This window comes from Anabrus simplex, chromosome 1 (assembly GCF_040414725.1).
Source record: "Anabrus simplex isolate iqAnaSimp1 chromosome 1, ASM4041472v1, whole genome shotgun sequence".
Classification (NCBI taxonomy): Eukaryota; Metazoa; Arthropoda; class Insecta; order Orthoptera; family Tettigoniidae; genus Anabrus; species Anabrus simplex.
This window is the reverse complement of record NC_090265.1, coordinates 303452918-303474606: the sequence shown is the minus strand read 5'-3', so window position 1 is coordinate 303474606 and position 21689 is coordinate 303452918. Positions and strand designations below refer to the sequence as shown.

Below are 21689 nucleotides of genomic sequence, written 5' to 3'. Positions count from 1 at the left end.
TATTCAGCCTTTTTTGTGACACCTTTTACTATGCTATGTTTCCTATAGAGCAGTCAGATTGTGGGATCTTTGTATATATGCATATGTGGGTCAGTTTCAGAAAACTTGAGCAACATTACATCAGTAGTCTTTAACTTAGGAACTTTGACAATCATTCCTCTGGAACAGCTCTCGTACATGGAAAGGTTCCTGAGGTTGTGCCTCTATTACATTTTCCACTGACTTGACACATACACTGCGGACACTTTTTCTCTTCTCTATTAATGCAAAATGCTGATTGTGTCCTGAGCTTAAGAATTTCTGCCCCACTTGTGAGAAATATCTCCATCTTGCCAATATATTACAAAGAGTGACCATGCTGTAGTTATTTTTTCCAACACTTCAGTCAGGCCATAATATTAACTTCCCCTGTTAGCTCCTGGAGCAAGGGTACGATAGTTCTGTTTAATTGCAGGTTATAAACTTCATTTTCCTTGTCCGTATTGAAGATCTACTTGTGATACAATTCCTTTAGTTTTGCCAATTGCCACCTTTTCAATACAATAAAAATATAGTACAAACTTACATATTTATTATGATGCTTATATAGTATATTTTTTGCTCCTTTTCGTGAGCATCATCAGCCAAACTATCATTAATCTAAGATTGTATAAGATCATAAAACAATTCTTTTGGTTCAAGATTGCTCCTATAAAACTAATTGATAATCTTATAACATTTTAAGTCACACAATAATAAAACTATGTCTTAAGCTAACACTTTTTGTCTACAATCTTCTTCAGTGTAACATTTTATTGCCGAAACTCATCTGGTGAACATCTTTTAAAATTATTTAAAAATAAGAATAAAATAAAAAAACTTTTGAGATCTGGCTAGTTGTGTTGATTCCTGTTGCTTAACTTGTATAATTGTCATTAAAACTTCATAACAGTATTGAATATTTTCTGCAGTTGATAATTGTCATTATGGTCGATAGACTTGTTCTCGTTGCTGGAGTAACATTTATAAAATGTATTGGTATTAATTTATATTATCAATGGGGGTAAAATTGTTCGTGAACAAACTTGTTGATGAAACACTTTCTGATGTGATGTTGGATTTAAAATGTTCTCGAACGTTCCATAATGGCTCGTTGGTATGTTTTCCTTTCTGCTGCGTAATTGTTTGGTGTTATTCCTAGCCTCTTGAGAACTACTTGTTGTCCTGTTTGTACACAATTGTTTTATGATCTTATACAATCTTAGATTAATGATAGTTTGGCTGATGATGCCCACGAAAAGGAGCGAAACATGTACCATATAAACATCATAATAAATATGTAAGTTTGTACTATATTTTTATTGTATTGAAAAAGTGGCAATTGGCAAAACTAAAGGAATTGTATCACAAGTTCTGTTTAAGTCGGTAAACATGATGAAATGTCTGCAGATGCCCGTATGGCTACTGATTCATCCCACATATTTATGGTTACCAAGTTTGTCCCCATGCAGAGTATAGAAAAATTGTATGTAGAATACTGACATTGATAACATACATCAGAATGTATCAATGTGGGCAGAAATGGACCTGTTGGAGTTGTCACAGTACAACTACATTCAAATTAATCTTTGTCACATCACAATCTTCCCTGAGAAAGCTATATGCAGATTCAGCTTTTCTGCGATGTAACTCTCATTCCTTAACAATCATTAGACTCGTTCAGTGTCTGTTTTAGCAGAAATGAACATAAAGATTGTTACCGTATCTGCTTGCGTCTTCGTGGTCCACCAAATCCAAAGTTTAACTGTCTGGTAGAAGTACCTTCACAACATCTTTTCTTCAGCTTTATGTCAGGACGGGCCTCTTTGTACTCGGTGTCAAATGAGAATGTAAGTATTCTTTCTATGAATCTCCATGATGATGGCTTTCCATTCTAGAAAAACTATTGATATGGTCCTTCACGTCCTCCCTTGCGTTATCTGTAAGCTTATGCATTCTGTTACCATGTTTGCTTTTTATGTCCTTTGGAACAGTTTCTCTGCTTTTCACCATATCTTGAAGAATTTGAATTTTTTTTTTTTTTTTTTTTTTTTTTTACGTACATGCAGTGAACTAATGCCATTACTTTTTGCTGAAATGTATTCAAAAGAACATTTCCATCATGAAATAGCATCTGTTGTATGATTATATCTCCTTTCCGGTTCAGAAACCTGGAAACTGTCCATTAAGGTCCATGGTGTAGTGTTCCATAAACCAGTCCTTCAACATCAGCGACCAGAATGCAGGCATTGTTACAGAACTCTGGGTCACATACACACCCTGAAACGTTGAATTAGCAGAAATTTTTTATAATTTTATATCCTACATTATTTTGGCATAATTAAATTTATGGTTTGTTAAATATATAGAGTGCAGCAGTAACTCACAGAACAACCTAATGCAAAGAAACCTAACCTATCATGTCCTACCTCAAGATAATCTACCTAACCTATGATGTTCTGAATCCAAAAGGGATTGTAACCATAAGTTTCAGCCTACGTATTAAACAATGACCAAATTTATTTTATGAATCTTCCGTAGAGTTTATTAAAGGCCCTTGTTCAAATTTCCTTGTTTTATAAGCCTCACTCCTATTTAGTTTCAGTTCATTATCATTCCAGTTATTAATATTTATCATCCTTTTTTCTTGCTTTATTCAAGTTTTTAAACTCGTTGGATGAAATGTTCAACAAACTGACATCCATCTTGAAACTGTGGCATAGACCCTTGTTCCAGACAAATGAACGTTATAACAAAGAAATGTCCTTTTTCTGTTAATTTATCTGTCTGTCACGTTCCACATGTAAGAACCTGATCCACAAAAACTTAACTTGCTGGAAAATGTAGCCTAGACCCTTATTTGAGGGGGGGCTTCAATTCTTAATAAAGCTGGCTGTTTTCTAAATATCAGTATTAATCAAACTTTTAATTTTAAGATGTCTGTATTTTACCTTAGAACAATCCTGTGACAGATGTTACTCCAATTCTTCCTCTTTCTGTGGCACTCCCCCATGACAGTCAAAATTGGTTTACAGTGTTCTTCTAACAGAAGGATACTGTTCTTTATAAGGACACACTTCTCGCTTTTCTTTCGCACATAAGTACTTTATTCATCGTAGAAATTTGTACGCACAGGACAGACAGGACTGAAGTTTAAAACTGGACAATCATATCAAGCTCTCTATCCTTAAGCTGCTTTGTTTGGGCTTCCAAAAATTTCTCGGAAACAGTCAGTTACAAGATACTAGAATCATTCCGTATTGACGGTTTTCACTTTACAAAGGTGAAAAATGAGAGTATCCTCCTAATTCAATACAATAAATATTCTGTCATTAGACGGAGTAAACAAATTCAAACATGTTTCGGCTCGTTTGAGCCATCTTAGTGAAAAATGAGGGGAGTTTGAAATAATTTACATAATATAAGTTGAAAAATGCTAAAAAAACATAATGAAGGAGCAAATGAAAAAACAAACAAAAGAGAGCCTAGACGGAAACAAAATTAGCACAAATAAACAATATTTACAACAATATGCGGAGCAAAAAACAACTCACTGCGACAAAATTCAGTGAAAAGGTGTTAATTTAAAATAATAATTGAAACTAAAAACTGTGTTAACCTAAGAAAACAAAGGAATGAAAAAATAAATGATGCAGATGGAAATGAACAATAGTAGCACATGGTGAGGTTGTGGACCTCATAGTTCACAAAATATTGTTTAGTAACAATAACAAAACAGGTTTAAATTACTGTCGAAAATCATCCTTGTAGAAACCCATCACATTAAATTGGTCAGGAGGGGAGCGGGAGCAAACATTTTTGAGAAACCAAGCCTGATATAACGTGCAGGCGAAAAGCCTGTGACAAGGTAAAATCACCAATGAAATTTAAAGCTTTAGAAACAGCAGCGTTCTCAATATCTTCTCAATCTAGCAGTCCCTTTCTTGATTATTGTCTCATAATGTTGGCTGGTGTCTTGCCTTATTATAAAGGGTCGGAAGGGCCGCGATATAAAATTGAGAAGCGTGTTAGGTAGAAGACAGATGCATAGTAAACTGTTAAGTTATCTAGTGGAAACCGTCAATGAAGTTCTAATCTGTAATGGAAAAATGAGGTTGTGTGAGAAACGTGGGGTGATGGATAACTCAACTGCTCATGGATAAGTACACAAACTGTCTCAATGTTATTTAAACACCAACAGAAGGGCTTCTAGATTCATAATTTATCTTGTTTGTTTATAATATTACCAATTCAGTCATTGATGGGTTTATGCAGTGGAAACAATTTTGTACATGGTTGTAGTGATATGTTAGAATCTGAAGGTTGTTCATTTTTTACCTGGTATTTTATAGCATTCTGAATGATATGTTCATGTTGAACAGACTGAAAAGGTTTTGAGTTACAATTTTCAAAGCAAAAGTGACCGTTTCATTGATAACTCTGCAGAATATTTCACAGGGTAAAATTAGGGATCATCCTTGACACTCGGGGATTTCTTTCTGTTCCATGTCCATGTTTATAATTGCCGTAATATAAGAAATCTCTTGTTGAGTTCCACAAGGAAGAATCAGTTACTGCTGATGGTGATACATAATGTCTCTTATTTCAATTATCTTGGGAGGGAATGTTACACACATTGAATTTTTACTGCCTACATAACCACAACCTCAGGACGGTTATAAATAATATCCTTCTTCTTCTTCTATCGATTTTGGCCAGCTGTGGACCACGTAAATAACTCCTCATGATTTAAACTTTCTTTGGCGCCAGTACTCCTTCATCCTCCTGCTTGCTGCTTCTTTTCTTTCAGCCGTCCATTGTTGTTTCTTCTTGGTCGCTGTTTCTGGCTCTAGGAAACCCTTAAATGTGTGTAACTTGTTTCTGAAGGTGGTTCTATTGTGGATGTCTTGATGTGTGATGTTCATTTCTTGCAAATCCTTCTTCGTGTTAACAAACCATTTTTCATAAGAGCTGCCTTTCCTATTGGGCTTATTGAAGTGGTTAAAGATTTTCTTGGCAAGTCTGTTATCAGGCATTCTTGAAATATGTCCAAAAAATTTAACTCTTCGCTTTCGAATGACATCTGAAATCCTACTGCATGTTTTATATATTTCTTTGTTACTGCGTAATCGATATGTGTCCGTACATTTCTTTGGACCGAGGATTTTTCTTAGAATCTTTCTTTCCTTCTTCTCGATTTCTTCAATGTCTTTCCTGGTTGTTAATCCCAGGCATTCTGAAGCATATAAGCACTCTGGTTGAATTACTGCCTGATAGTGGCGTAGTTTTGTCCTAATAGAGATCGCTTTCTTGTTATATGTGTTTTTTGTAAGGTGGAATGCAAGCTCCATTTTTCTGGCTCTCTCGCGGTTTGCTTCTTTATCAAGCCCATTAGGTTGTATAATCTCACCAAGGTATTTGAATTTAACAACTTTATCTATCTTATCATTGTTTATTGTTACTATGTATCTTGGGGCTTCTTTAATGTTGGTCGTGAAATGTGTCTTTTCAAATGATATCTGCAGGCCAGTTTTCATTGCTACCTCTTTTAAAGTGTTAACTTGTATTATCGCCGATTCAATATTTTCTGATAACAGTAAAAGATCGTCAGCAAATGCTAAGCAGTTGATAGTGATGTTCTCTTTCTTGTATCCTATCCTTATTTGGTCTTTAATGCCTTTTTCTGCGAGTTCTTTTTCCCATTCTTTGATGACTTTATCCAGGACACAATTGAACAGCAGTGGGGATAGGCAATCTCCTTGCCTTACACCTGTCTTGATTTCAAAGGGTTCAGATATCTCTCCCATAAACTTAACCTTTGAGTATGTGTTTGTTAAGGTCTCCTTTATTAGTTGTAATGTCTTGTTATCTGTACCCATTTCTCTAAGGATGTTAAACAATGTGCTCCTATCAACTGAATCATATGCTTTTCGAAAGTCAACAAAAACTGCTACATACTTCTTGCCCCTGGCAACTCTGTCCTTCAGTATTGTCTTAAGGTTCCAAATTTGTTCCACACATGATCGTCCCTTCCGAAAGCCTCCCTGGTATTCGCCGATTTTGTGTTCAACTTGTTGTTCTAATCTTGATAGCAATGCCATAGATAGTATCTTGTATGTCTCTTGAAGGAGTGAGATGCCTCTGTAATTGCTGACATCTGTTCTGTCCCCTTTCTTGTGTAGTGGGTGTATTAAGGCTAATTTCCAATCATCAGGAATCTTACAAGTGTTCCAGATTTCTTGCATTAACTGGCATAGGTTCTTGATCATTTTGGGGCTCACATGCTTCCATAGTTCACTCGTTATTGAGTCTTCACCAGCTGCTTTGTTGTTCTTAAGCTTCTTGATTAGATTTGTGATTTCTGTTTCATCTGGCGGTGTGGAGTCTGGGTTCTGTTGAGTATGTTCTGTGGCAAGCTTCTCCTCTGGAACTGGGCAGTTAAGTAGCTGTTTAAAGTATTCTGCTAACAGTTGGCAATTTTCTTAATTGTTTGTTGCGATGGTGCCATCCTCTTTCTTGAAACACAAGCTCGGTGGTTGGTATTTAGAAAGACTCCTCTTAAATGTCTTGTAAAAGTCCCTAGTGTTATTCTTTTGGAAGTTTTGTTCTATTGCAGCTAGTTGTTGTTTCTCAAATTTTCTTTTTTCTCCTCTTATGATTTTTGCTGTTGATTTTCTTTGTTCTTTGAAGCTGTTGTAATCTTCCTCTTTCTTTGATGAGTACCACTTCTTCCATCTTTGTAGTCTGAGTGATATTGCCTGTTCACATCTTTCATTCCACCATGGATGTTTTCGTGTTTTCTTGAGTAATGCTGTTTCTTTGGCTGCTCCTATCATGGTCTGCTGCATTTGCTTCCATTCAGTTGTTTCAATGTTCGTCAATTCTTGGTACTTGCTGTTCTGTTTCAGCTTTTGAGTGTCGAATCTTAGTACTCTGTTGTTTGTTCGTTTCTTCTTGCTGCTGGGAATAAACTTTATCTTGATGATTGTTAAATAGTGATCTGTTTCTATGTTGGCTCCTTTCTTTACTTTAACATTCATGATTTCTTTTTGACTTCTATGGGAGATTGCAACATGATCAATTTGATATTCTCCTAATAGTTTATTTGGTGATGCCCACGTCGTTTGTTTCCTAGGAAGCTTCTTGAAATGAGTGGACATCAGTTTCAAATTAAAGTTCCTACAGAACTCTATAAGTCTTTGCCCATTTCTATTGGTTCTTCTATGAGCTGGGAAATCCCCCACTATTCTCTTGTAGACTTTTTCTCGTCCTACCTGTGCGTTGAAATCTCCAAGTAGTATTTTCACATGATTATCAGGAATTTCTGATGTCAGCAATTCTAATTCTTCCCAAAAATCATCTACCTTTTGTGGGTTAGTTCGATTGTCGTCATTAATTGGCGCATGAGCATTAATGAGGGTGTATATTTTCTTTGCAGACTTAATGGTTAGTAGTGAGAGCCTTCCATTTGGAGACTGGAAGTCTATAACCGAATTTAGAATCTTTTTATTGATTACAAATGCTGTTCCTAAGTGTGGCATATTCTTCATGATCCTTATGCCAACCTTGCCTTTCAGGATTCTATAGTTGCTTGATTCCATCGCGATGTCATCCATGAATCTTGTTTCTTGAAGTGCCATGATCAGAATATTTTGCTGGTCCATTACGTCTGTAAGTTGTTTAAGTTTTCCTGTTTTTAGGAGTGAATTTATGTTCAGCGTGCCAAAAAAGTGTTTCCGTTTAGGTTTTAATTTTGTTGTATTCAGTCTGGATGTGTCTGATGGCAATGGGTTTCCTAGATGCTCCGACTCATCTATGCATGGTGGTTTGGGCTCTCCAGAATCCGATGGCCCAAATGCACTGCTTGTAGCAGTGGTGGATTTCCTCTTGAGGCTGCCACCTGGAGTAGTTTCCGTAAGAAATGTTTCCATCATGCGAGTTAATGGGAGTTGTTGGGGGAGCCGACCGGGGTCAGCTCATGATACCACTAAAGTTGTAAGCCTTAGGGTTGCTCCTTTCCAGCAGATGTATCTGGATTGTAGCTCAACTGTCGGGGATAGATTATTCTTCACCTTCAACACCATTGAGGTTATTGAGGGTATTCTATTTCTGTGAAAGCTGTTGATCGCCTTCTTCGTCTGTAACCCAGACAGGGGCCCTTATAGGGTGCTATAATCCGGAGCCAGATGAACCCTGGTTTTTTTACGAGGTGTTACTCCTCCCCCTCCTCCTTCCTCATCACTTGTGAGATGAAGCCCCGGGCTTGGGACCGGCACTGGCGGAGTTATAAATAATATTCATTGATGGATAATTATAATTTTAATCCAAGAATTTACTATCTTATGTTTTACGAGAAACCACCAGGTGTAGACCATTTCACTAAATGAAATGGCTCAAGCAGTAGTGGAAGATCATACCAGATCGTAGGCAAGGTGTGCCATGACTTCTATATACAGCCTGTTGAAAGAAGAAATGTATTTCTGCTTATATGACTATGGTATTTTGGATCACTTCTTTTAATCTATCAGTCAGAGGAGTGCTACAGACTTCGGCAGCCGGCACAATTCCTATCCTTGTTGCTAGATGGGGGCTTCATTCCATTCCTGACCCGGTCAAATGACTGGAAACAGGCTGTGCATTTTCATATTTTCATGACATGGTAAAGATAGAGAATACTTTATTAGTTGTAGTGGGTAAGCTAGAGAAAAGACAATATGGCTGATGAGTATAATTTACATTATATCAGAGCCCTTAATATTAGGTGAATGGGAAGAAATTTACAGTGCCTCTCCAGAGTCGGTCATTAGTTCGGATACATCTAGGGAATTTTTGGAACACACTAAATTTAATCTTATATGGCACCATTGGAGTTTTAAATGTCAGTGCCATTGTACTAAATGAAATTGAAATGGTTAGCTGTAATTTTGATTTGTGCATGTTATCCTAATCTCTTATTTTACGGAATAATGATTTCCCTTCAAAAGATCATTGAATAATATCCAGGAAGTGCAGAGAAGGAATTACATGAAATCGCAATACTATTGTTCTTTAATAATGTTATATTAGGTTATGAAATAATGAATAGTTTCCATAGTTTATTTAATCTTGGATATTTTCTTGCAGATTGGACAAGAAAACAAAGGATTTAAGTTATGCTGAGAAGACTATATCTATGCATGAATCTCGCATCAATGACTTGCAAACTAAATACAACCAGGCTGCTGCAGATCGTGCTAAAGCAAGGGAGGAATTGAAGGTAGGGCTGATGGCTTGTTTTATATAGATAATCTGCATATGCCATGCATAAGAACTCCTCTTATTCTGATATTTATCTCTGTCTCAGAAGAACTGAAATGAACCCTGCTGATATATAACTTCTGCAGTGCTGTGTTTTCAACTAAGTATGGTTCTTGAGTTTTTCATAAATTTCCATATACAGTAGAACTTCGTTATAGCAACATTGCTTTGTGACACCTCATGTTTAGTGTAAGGTATTCTGTGGTACCAACTTATTCTTCATGTAAGTAAAGTTTTTTTCATCCTTGCTTAATACAACAAACATGTTTGAGTCTGCCTTTTACATAATGTAGTTTTAAAACTGTTTGGATTAAGGTTACAGCCATTTTATCAACTGAAAGGTAAATGCAGCTGATGACGGCTATGTTTGTGACTAATGAGAATTGGCAATGGCCTAGTTACATTCGAGTCACAAATGAACAATGACATTGTAATTGAAGTATACTATAGAGCCGCAATGACCACGAAGAGAAGGAAGAATACGAGGAAAAATAGAAGTCTATTCCAACAGTGAGTTATGCTTTAGAAGCCTTCAGAGTTGTAGACATGTTCTACAAAGGTGCAGGAAGGTGCAATGAAATTGTGGTGCAAATTATGGACATAGAACGTAATTTTATTAAATGTATATTGGGTAAGTAAGAGAAGACAAACAAAAATTGCTCATTATTATTCCTACTTGAAGAAGCTTCACGAGTACTGTACATACTCTAGCCTTACCATAGTTTAAAGTTTAACTCTATGCACTAAACTCTTTTATGAAATGGCCGGGCTGAGTGGGTCAGATGGTTGAGGCGCTGGCCTTCTGACCCCAACTTGGCAGGTTCGATCCTGGCTCAGTCCAGTGATATTTGAAGGTGCTCAAATACGTCAGCCTCGTGCCGGTAGATTTACTGGCACGCAAAAAACTCATCGTTGACAAACGCCAGTTTCCCAGGTGTGGTATACGAGCCCCTTCCATTTTGTTCTGTCCATGAAGCATTCTTCGTTCACAATCCGCTCCCAACCCTGACCTCTCTCCTCTACATCCTTCTTCACTAAGTCTGTCCATTTTTCTTTAGGTCTGCCCACTGGTCTCTTTCCCCTGATTTCATACTCCCTTTTTTGCAAACCTGTTGGCACTCATTCTTTTCACATGAGCAAACCACTTCAGTCTTGCCTTTTGGATGTTCTGAAGTGAGTCGTCTTCTAGTCCTACGTCTTCGGACTTTTTCATTCCTGATTTTATGCCTTCTGGTCTTCTGGATCATTGTGCGTAGGAACTTCATTTCTGCTGCTTGGAGTTTCAAGTTGTCCTTTCTTGTTAATGTAGTGGTTTCCAGGCTGTATGTGAGGATAGGGGAGTAGTATGATTTATACAGTGGCATCTTGGTTTTGAGTGGTACATGTTTATCCCATAGTAGCTGTCTTACTTGGAGGTAAAAATGTATTACTTTGCTGATTCGACTGTTTACTTCATATTTAGCTAAGTTATCCTTTGACATTATACTACCCAAGTACTTAAATTCTGTGACACTGTCCAGCTTAGTGCCATTTAGCATGATTTCTGGCTGATTGTCACCCTTCTGTACCTTCAACACCACCGTTTTAGCATTGTTGATGTTTAATCCCTATCTCTCAAACTCCTGACTCCACCCCGGCAGTCTCTCTTCTACATCTTTCTCAGAGTTACCCCAAAATACTACATAATCTGCAAATGCAAATGCCCCTTTTCTCTAAGCGCCTTTAATATGCTGCTAGGAAGACTGAAAAGCCTTGAATCGAGTAGGGGTATTTCAGTCCCCATGACAAGGAATACAACAATGTATTTGAAAGTGTAGGCAAACTGTACGGAATGTACAGAAAACTACAACATGGTTCAACCCAGAAGAAGAACTAAATAATTCTGCATACTGTGGATGCTTCACTTATAAGACGTGATATTCACTATCCGACTTAGGTCAGATACGGGAGTGAACGTTCTAAGGCTTAAAAGTAAATATGTACAGGTGGACAGTCAAAAAATTGTTTAATCACTGGAGACATGAAGAAAGTCCACTGCCTTACAAATGCTAAAATTGCTGTGTTGGACAAGAGCCAGCACTTGCTCTCTTGACGTGTGTAAGTAATATGGCATGTCAGGCGCTCTCACTCTACTTTCTCCCCTCTCCCGTCGTGACATGCACTTGCATACAGCACTTCGAAATTATAAGCACAGGGCACGCTCCGACATAGTGCAGTGGGTTAGCTGTAGGCTACATAATGCCTAACATAACAAACCAAACCCCATGGCACTACAGCCCTTGAAGGGCCTTGGCCTACCAAGCGACCGCTGCTCAGCCCGAAGGCCTGCAGATTACGAGGTGTCGTGTGGTCAGCACGACGAATCCTCTCGGTCGTTATTCTTGGCTTTCTAGACCGGGGCCGCTATCTCACCGTCAGATAGCTCCTCAATTCTAATCACGTAGGCTGAGTGGACCTCGAACCAGCCCTCAGGTCCAGGTAAAAATCCCTGACCTGGCCGGGAATCGAACCCGGGGCCTCCGGGTGAGAGGCAGGCACGCTACCCCTACACCACGGGGCCGGCTGCCTAACATAACAGCTAATGCTCAAATCCCAACATGAACATTTTTTTTTCCTTTCTCTTCCGAATGAATATCTGGTAACAAACACTCAAGTTTGGCACTGTAAATTTCTACCCTTCCATTGCTAACTTCTTTTCCTGTCTTGGCAGCAGCGTTGACGATATCTGTATCCTTTGGGTGCACAGCCATTATAATGTCGGAGTCCACATTTATGTACGCCTTGAAACCAGCTTTGCAATGTAACAAACTGCTGATACTCCACCCATTCTTCAGGGACAGATGGGCCTTCCACATCAGTATCTTCTGCAGCTCCTGATTTACACTTTGAAAGTGTTTTGAGGAAGCAGTTTAAAATTGTTTCCAGCTTCACATCAACGTACAGTTGGCTCAGTATTGTTAGACTCCAATGGATTGATGTCTATTACTAGGGGCCGTATTTTTTGATAATAGCGGTGCGCATGAAATTTTTCATATCTTCTTTCTTGCCTAGATATGACCTTGTAGGTACCGTATTTTAGTGAAATTGAACTTGCATAATATCGTGAAATCTGATTTATTATGCAAATTGCGTAAATAATCACAAAATATATGCAACTTGATACAAAAAATGTGAAATCGTATTGGAAAAGCTCTCTAGTAAACGTTTAAATGCTTCTGAGAACTTTTTTTTCCTAGTGGCTTTACGTCACACCGACACAGATAGGTCTTACGGTGACAATGAGATAAGAAAGGCGTAGGAAATGGAAGGGAATGGCCGTGGCCTTAACTAAGGTACAGCCCCAGCATTTGCCTGGTGTGTGAAAATGGGAAACGACGGAAAACCATCTTCAGGGCTGCCAACAGTGGGATTCGAACCCACTATCTTCCGGATGCAAGCTCACAGCTGCGCGTCCCTAACCACGTGGCCAACTCGCCCGGTCTTCTGAGAACTTAACTATTGTAGTTTCCTTCTAAGTTGCTTGATAACGCTGATCCCATGCTGTCTGAGGACGCTCACCACCCTGCCCTGGAAATAGAACTCCAGGTTACTTCAGATTGTAGAAAAGGCTATGGAGTCTCCCAAACAGCTTACAATTTCGGGAGAGCTGACTTTGAATGTCTGTACACTGAGACTGTAGACTGTATATTGTGTTATTGTTATCAATTGTGAGACTTTTATTTATTATGTAGTTAAAATTTGTTCTTATGGCAATGCAGAATGTCTAGAAAGTTGTTCAGTTTCTCAGTAAAAAGGATTAGATTAAAATTAGTTTAGAATAGATTGAAGTTAGGCTAGGTAATGTTAACCCTTTAACTGGGTTTGACGCCTTTAGGCGTTCTTGTACTTCTAAATGTGTTGTTACGTAGGGTTAGCTTCCTATAGGCGTCTGACTATTCTTAATCACTTCTGCCACCTAGATCATAATTTAAAACAAATTTCATTCATATTAGATGAGATTATTGCTGTCCTATTAATTTCTATCCAGTCTCACGCCAGTCGGGTAGTTCGCGCCTAGGCGGCACTCCAACAGCTGTCTTGTGTTGCCTCGTACGGTCCGCGCCAAATTCTTCGTAAATAATTTGTGTATATGTACATTGAAATAACTAAATTTGCGAGTTGTCATCATTGTTGTTGTTGTTACTGCGAACTCTATTGTCCTTGTTCTGATAACTTTTTTGTAAATTGGTCTGTATATGATGGTAAACTGTTCCATGTGATGTGATAATGGCTTGGTTAGGAAAGACATTGAATTATCTGAGCATCCGCCGACCAGATGTAGGAATCGCTCAAGAAAACGTTGTGTTGTGTGCCTGTCAAACCAGAGGCGACGGGAAACTGTCTACTACTGTGAGGAATGTGACGTGGCACTTTGTGCTTTCCCTTTCTTTCGTATTTACCACACTGTGCGCAATTTCTGAATGACCTATAAACCAGAAAGTATGTAGAACCTGTTGTTGTTGTTGTTTGAGTCATCAGTCCATAGACTGGTTTGATGCAGCTCTCCATGCCACCCTATCCTGTGCTAACCTTTTCATTTCTACGTAACTATTGCATCCTACATCTGCTCTAATCTGCTTGTCATATTCATATCTTGGTCTACCCCTACCGTTCTTACCCCCTACACTTCCTTCAAAAACCAACTGAACAAGTCCTGGGTGTCTTAAGATGTGTCCTATCATTCTATCTCTTCTTCTCGTCAAATTTAGCCAAATCGATCTCCTCTCACCCATTCGATTCAGTATCTCTTCATTCGTGATTCGATCTATCCATCTCACCTTCAGCATTCTTCTGTAACACCACATTTCAAAAGCTTCTATTCTCTTTCTTTCTGAGCCAGTTATCGCCCATGTTTCACTTCCATACAATGCCACGCTCCACACGAAAGTCTTCAAAAACATATTTCTAATTCCGATATCAATGTTTGAAGTGAGCAAATTTCTTTTATTAAGAAAGCTCTTCCTTGCTTGTGCTAGTCTGCATTTTATGTCCTCCTTACTTCTGCCATCGTTAGTTATTTTACTACCCAAGTAACAATATTCATCTACTTCCTTTAAGACTTCATTTCCTAATCTAATATTTCCTGCATCACCAGCCTTCGTTCGACTGCACTCCATTACTTTTGTTTTGGACTTACTTATTTTCATCTTGTACTCCTTACCCAAGACTTCATCCATACCATTCAGCAACTTCTCGAGATCTTCTGCAGTCTCAGATAAAATAACAATATCATCGGCAAATCTCAAGGTTTTGATTTCCTCTCCCTGGACTGTGATTCCCTTTCCAAATTTCTCTTTGATTTCCTTTACTGCCTGTTCTATGTAAACATTGAAAAGGAGAGGGGACAAACTGCAGCCTTGCCTCACTCCTTTCTGGATTGCTGCTTCTTTTTCAAAGCCCTCGATTCTTATCACTGCAGACTGATTTTTATACAGATTGTAGATAATTCTTCGTTCTCGGTATCTAATCCCTATCATTTTCAGAATCATAAATAGCTTGGTCCAATCAACATTATCGAATGCCTTTTCTAGATCTACGAATGCCATGTACGTGGGCTTGTCCTTCTTGATTCGATCCTTTAAGATCAGACGTAAAGTCAGGATAGCTTCACGTGTTCCTACATTTCTTCTGAAGCCAAATTGATCTTCTCCCAACTCAGCTTCAACTTGTTTTTCCATTCTTCTGTAAACAATACGTGTTAAAATTTTGCAGGCTTGAGATACTAAACTAATGGTGCGGTAGTTTTCACACCTGTCAGCACCGGCTTTCTTGGGAATAGGTATAACGACATTCTGTTGAAAATCGGATGGGACTTCTCCTGTCTCATACATCTTGCACATTAAATGAAATAACCTTGCCATGCTGGTTTCTCCTAAGGCAGTCAGTAATTCAGAGGGAATGTCATCAATTCCAGGTGCCTTGTTCCTATTGAGGTCACTCACAGCTCTGTCGAACTCTGACCTCAAAATTGGGTCTCCCTTTTCATCAGCATCAACAGCCTCTTCATGTTCCAGAACCAAATTATCTACATCTTTACCTTGATATAACTGTTGGATATGCTCCTGCCATCTTTCTGCTTTGTCTTCTTTCCCTAGAAGTGGTTTTCCATCTGAGCTCTTAATATTCATACACCTAGATTTCCTTTCTCCAAAGGTTTCCTTGATTTTCCTGTATGCAGCATATACCTTTCCCAGGACCATACAGCCTTCGACATCCTTGCATTTCTCCTTCAGCCATTCTTCCTTAGCTGCCTTGCACTTTCTATCCACTTCATTCTTTAATCACCTGTATTCTTTTCTGCCCTCTTCATTTCTAGCATTCTTGTATTTTCGTCGTTCATCAATCAGGTCTAGTATCTCCTGAGTTATCCACTGATTCTTAGTTGATCTTTTCTTCCTTCCTAATATTTCTTCAGCAGCCCTACTGACTTCATTTTTCATGACTCTCCACTCTTCCTCTATAGTGTTTCCTTCAGCCTTTTCATTTAGTCCTTGTGCAACATGTTCCTTGAAACAATCCCTCACATTCTTTTCTTTCAACTTGTCTAGATCCCATCTTTTTGCATTCTTTCCTTTCTTCAATTTCTTCAACTTCAGATGGCATTTCATGACCAACAAGTTGTGGTCAGAGTCCACGTCTGCTCCTGGGAAAGTTTTGCAATCCAACACCTGGTTTCTGAATCTCTGCCTAATCATAATGAAGTCTATTTGATACCTTCCAGTGTCTCCAGGTCTCGTCCACGTATACAGCCGTCGTTTGTGGTGTTTGAACCAAGTATTGGCAAGGACTAAATTATGATCAGTGCAGAATTCAACCAGACGACTTCCTCTTTCGTTCCTTCGTCCCAATCCAAATTCTCCTACTGTACTACCTTCTCTTCCTTGGCCTACCACTTCATTCCAGTCTCCCATCACAATTAGATTCTCATCACCTTTTACATATTGTATTAAATCTTCTATCTCCTCATATAAATTCTTTCGATTTCTTCATCATCCGCTGAACTAGTAGGCATATAGACCTGCACTATTGTGGTGGGCATTGGTTTGGTGTCTATCTTGACGACAATAATTCTTTCACTATGCTGGTCGTAGTAGCTTACCCGCTGCCCTATTTTCTTATTCATTATTAAACCAACTCCTGCATTTCCTCTGTTTGATTTTGTGTTGATAATTCGGTAGTCGCCTGACCAAAAATCTTGTTCTTCCTGCCAACGTACTTCACTTATGCCAACTACATCTAACTTTAGCCTATCCATCTCCCTTTTCAGATTCTCTAACCTACCACAACGATTCAAACTTCTAACATTCCACGCTCCGACTCGCAGAATGTCGGTATCCATCTTCCTGATGATCGCCCCCTCTCGTGTAGTCCCCACCCGGAGATCCGAATGGGGGACTAGTTTACCTCCGGAATATTTTACCCGGGAGGAAGCCATCATCAGTACATCATTCATACAGAGAGAGCTGCATGTCCTCGGGAGTTAGTTACGGCTGTAGTTTCCCGTTGCTTTCAGCCGTGTAGCAGTATCAACACAGCTAAGCCATGTTGAGTATTATTACAAGGCCGTATCAGTCAATCATCCAGACTGCCGCCCTTGCAACTACCGAAAGGCTGCTACCGCCCTTTCGATGAACCATTCGTTAGTCTGGTCTCTCAACAGATACCCATCCGATATGGTTGCACCTGCGGCTCGGATATCTGCATCATTGGGACACGCAAGCCTCCCCACCGCGGCAAGGTCACATGGTTCGCAGATGCATATCTGAAAACTTGAAAAATGTCATCGTAAAAATGAAAGGAACACTTTTTAAATTCACTTTTGTATGAACACACTGTGTATATATTTATGGGTTTACAAGAAAAATGGGAATAACATAATGCTATTGAATTTCTACTATATCACTCATAATTTAAATAAATCAAGTAAAATATATTTTTCTGTTGAGTATTTACATCTACGCCGGCCCGTGGTGTAGGGGTAGCGTGCCTGCCTCTTACCCAGAGGCCCTGGGTTAGATTCCTGGCCAGGTCAGGGATTTTTACCTGGACCTGAGGGCTGGTTCAAGGTCCACTCAGCCTACGTGATTAGAATTGAGGAGCTATCTGACGGTGAGATAGCGGCCCCGGTCTCGAAAGCCAAGAATAACGGCCGAGAGGAATAGTCGTGCTGACCACACGACACCTTGTAATCTGCAGGCCTTCGGGCTGAGCAGCGGTCGTTTGGTAAGCTAAGGCCCTTCAAGGGCTGTAGTGTCATGGGGGTTGTTTTTTGTTTTTTGTATTTACATCTGCCGCACGCTACTGTACCCATTCCAAAAGTGCGCGTCGCGCTGAATAATTACCCACTGGCTGGTTGATGTCATGAAACTATTCCCCAGTTAAGGGGTTAAGTAATCATTATTTGTAAGTTCTCTGTGCATCACAAAGAATGCTACTGTAATTGGGATGAAAATCCTATAGCAAGCAAATAAATTAAATTAAATATTCTCTACACAAACGCACGCAAAACATTGAGCACTGTGTAATGGAAGTATGTGTTTTCAGTTTTGCGCTATCTAAGGCAATCAGTAAAAATCAATATATGTTATCGATTACAGCAAATGGCGTTGTGGCCGTAGCAAATTGGTCATAGATACAGCAGTGCACATTATACTCTTTCGCAGTGATAGTTCACTACTTATGAATATCTGCAAATGTCCTGCATTTAAGTACAAAAATGCCAAAAACTAAATTTCTATGTATTTGTTGCTGCAAGAAAGATTTGAATGTAAATACTGTAATGTTCATATTATGTGGAAACTAAAATCACATGCGATAAAATGAACATACCTGTAAGCGGCAAAAGACAATCGGCGTTACTTTACACATCGCAAAGGAGTTGAAAATTGATAGAGCAATTTGTAATAGATACAACAAAAGCATTCATGCAAGCCAGCATTTCTACAGAAAAATTGGATAATCCTGGCATGGGGACATGGATGAATATAAAATGAAAGACAAATAATACAGTCTTTATTGTAAAATATGACTGTATCAGTAGGCTTACTTTAAATAATCACCTGGTTGAGTAGTAATGGTATTGTTTTTACATCCCACTAACTACTATTACGGTTTTCGAAGACTCAGATGTTGGAATGTTGTTCCACGGGAGTTCTTTTATTTGCCAGTAAAACTAGTAACACGGGGCTGACGTATTTGAGCACCGGATTAAGCCATGATTGAACCTGCCAATTGGGCTCAGAAAGCAAACGCCTTAACCGTCCATGCTACTCATTCCCGGCCAGGCAACACCAGCATATCCATGAATATATTCCAGGGTTATACGGCTTTGCAAATTGCAGTGAAAGCACGTCTGATAGAAGAGAAGAAAGAAGACCTTGTTAGTGAAGTTCAGGAGGTTTGATAGAAGACCAGTGAATTTGCATCCAAGTGTTTGCAAGCATTATGGTTTCCGACGTCTAATGTGCCTCAGTGAAAGGGGCTTCTTCGCTTACACAAAGATACTTTCTGACTGTTGCACAACTCTGCATCCTGACCATGTTGAAACCATGCTTAGTTTGTACTTTGGAGACAAGTAATTCTAAATTTTAAAAATGTAGGCTACGTATAAATTCGTGACGCCCATCTAACTTCATTTTGAGGTATCAGTGATTGATATACCGGTATTTATTTCTATAACATTTTGTGTATTTTGTTGTTCTAAGATTTAATAACAATTTAATACATTACACAAGTTAACTTCAAAACCCCTAATCACAAAATTAGTTAGATTTACCCCATACTATAAGGAAGATTTCACAAGAAACATCGATCAGTATGACAATTTATTTCACGGAATACCTACTGAAATAGTGTCAGTTTTAACACCGAAATCAACAGTTTTATCTCGCAAAAAAATAAGGTCCTTATCTATTACTTATTCCTCAAAATTCAATTCTTAGTATTCTCTCATGACCCTGACCCTCTTCCTATTGTAGTGCTTCAAGTTTTTGATCACCCCTTTGGTCCATGGGCTGTAGTTTGGATGTTAAGTTCAGTGGCAAGAAGACTACACACACTCCTTAAACTTGTGAGTGAGCCCCTTGGGATGAGCAAAGCAGTTTTCTACAAAGATTTATTTTCCTCTCTTCTCATTGAAACTTCTTGTCAATACCATCCATTAAAAATTCATAAGCAGAGCTTGCCATGCGCGACTTCTGTTGCTTTCATACAAAATCAGTAATGATTCCACGCCTGAAAAACAGGGAGGCCTTACCAATTTTCCGATCACTAGAAGTTGTTATTATTTTGGTTCCCATCACACTTTCTTTATTTCCTTTTTCCCTGGTAGACTTTTCACATTTAAACACCTGTGTCTTTCCAGGCAAGCATTTGTAGGAAGAAAGCGGTCTCATCAGCATTAAACACATCATTAGGACTGTACTCCTCTACACTTCACTATCACTCAGCCTTTTTCACTAAGACTTAGACATTTCACTTTGTGTTTCTCCATGCTGTATATTTGGACTATATGCAGGCACTGAATGAAGGTCAAGTAGACTCTGCAGGATTTCCTGGTACTGATGTAGTGCAGGGGATGGCCCATTAAGAGCCTTATCATACTCTTTCAGTTGTCTATAGTCAATTCATCAGAGATGGGCAGATAGTCGCTACGTAAACATACTCAGGTTGGCCAGGAAGATGTACTGTAGTACATTTAGGAATAATAACGCATAAACCATAAATGCTCTATTGGCACTGTTAATGTTGTACAAAATTAGAGTTACAGAAATCTTTTGCTTCAAGAAAAAATTAGAAATTCATCTATTTGGGTTATGGGTAATAAATAAATACACATGGAGAAGAGGACAGACAGCCAGGAAATTGTAGTTACTTCAAAATATTGAATATTTGAGTAATGAGATTCGAGATATCAATGTTCTACTGTATATTTTCATAAACAGTGTTTGTGGTAAGGTAAATAAAGTGCTTTAATTCTAGTTCTTGGAGAAGTTGGTAGTTGCATACTAATCCATGAAATAGGTTGTATGACTGTCCTGTGTATTATTCAAAATAGGTTTGTTGTATCGAGTTCTAGCACATTTGGACAAGTTGACTGTTTGGCAGTTAGTGCCATTAACAGCTATTACCTCATTCACAATCAATCCGGTATACTTCACGCTCTGCACTTTATGCATATATCCATTTATACACAAATTCATGTTTTCATGCGATAACCTTAGGAGAGTATGTGGAAGGTAGAGCCAAATAAGAAAATCCAAAGAAACAGCATGGTGGAATGAGGATGTAAAAGCTGTTGCCAAAGCTAGAAATGGCGCAAGAAGAGCTTTGTACTGTGCCAGAGTGCGAGGAAATCCAAGTGAAATCGAAGATAAACTATCATTTTATGGAGAAAAATGATTGCAGGTCAAAAGAATAGTTGACATTGAGAAACAGAAATGCAAAGATGATCTTGCCAATAGAATAGGCCAAGACACACAAAGCTCATGTATAGCATTGTTAAAAACAACAGAAATGATAATAGTACTATCAACACATTAGAGCTTTCTAACGGAGAGGTAACTAGAAATGAAAATGAAATATTACAGGAGTTCAGTAGATATTTCAATTACTTACTGAACTGTAATACAACTGACAACACACAAGATTACCCTTTAAACCGTATAAATTATAATGTAGAAAGTTTGACCTGGCTGGAAGTGGAGACAATATGTAGAATGAAAAACAAGTAGTCTGCAGGATTGGACGAGTTCAGTGTGGACATTATCAAAGCACTTGCAGAACCTGGAATACAATGGTTGTACAGAGTACTAAATACGAGGATTGGGGCAAAAGTCATGGCAACTATTTTTTTTCTTGTAGATATGTGAACGGATCACAAACGCTGGCAACAGGACGGCGATCAATTCTTGTCATGAGTAATCGCCATCGATGAATTTTGGGCCAGGTCCATCAGAATCCTTCCACAGTCAGATTGATGGTGATCGTCGCGAATGACGTCAGGGGTGTCATTGTTTGTCACTTTGTTCCACATGGCAGAACAGTGACTGCACAGTACTACAGGGATTTCCTGGTGCGACAAGTACGACAGGTACGACGTGGCATTTGGGAGAAACGTCCGGATCTTTTGGACAGTGCAAAAATTCTGCACGACAATGCAAAAACGCATAAAGCAGAGTGTGTAGGGCACCTACTGCGATGTTGGGGATGGGAAGAATTTTGAGCACCCACCGTACTCTCCCATAATTTCGTCCTGTGACTTTGATCTCATTCGAAAGGTTAAGGAACCACTACGTGGTAGGTGGTTTGCAACACGAGAGGACATAGCTAATGCT

The 21689-nt window shown here is 38.8% G+C and overlaps 1 protein-coding gene across 2 annotated transcripts in view; it reads left to right on the top strand.

Moving 5' to 3' along the window:
* LOC136865293 (lamin-C) overlaps positions 1 to 21689 on the top strand; it is a 280216-nt gene that overhangs the window by 85660 nt on the left and 172867 nt on the right. For both annotated transcript variants that reach the window (XM_067142399.2, XM_067142400.2), the window contains exon 2: positions 9142 to 9274. In XM_067142399.2, the coding sequence (XP_066998500.1) occupies positions 9142 to 9274 (133 nt within the window). The remainder of the gene's footprint in view (positions 1 to 9141; positions 9275 to 21689) is intronic.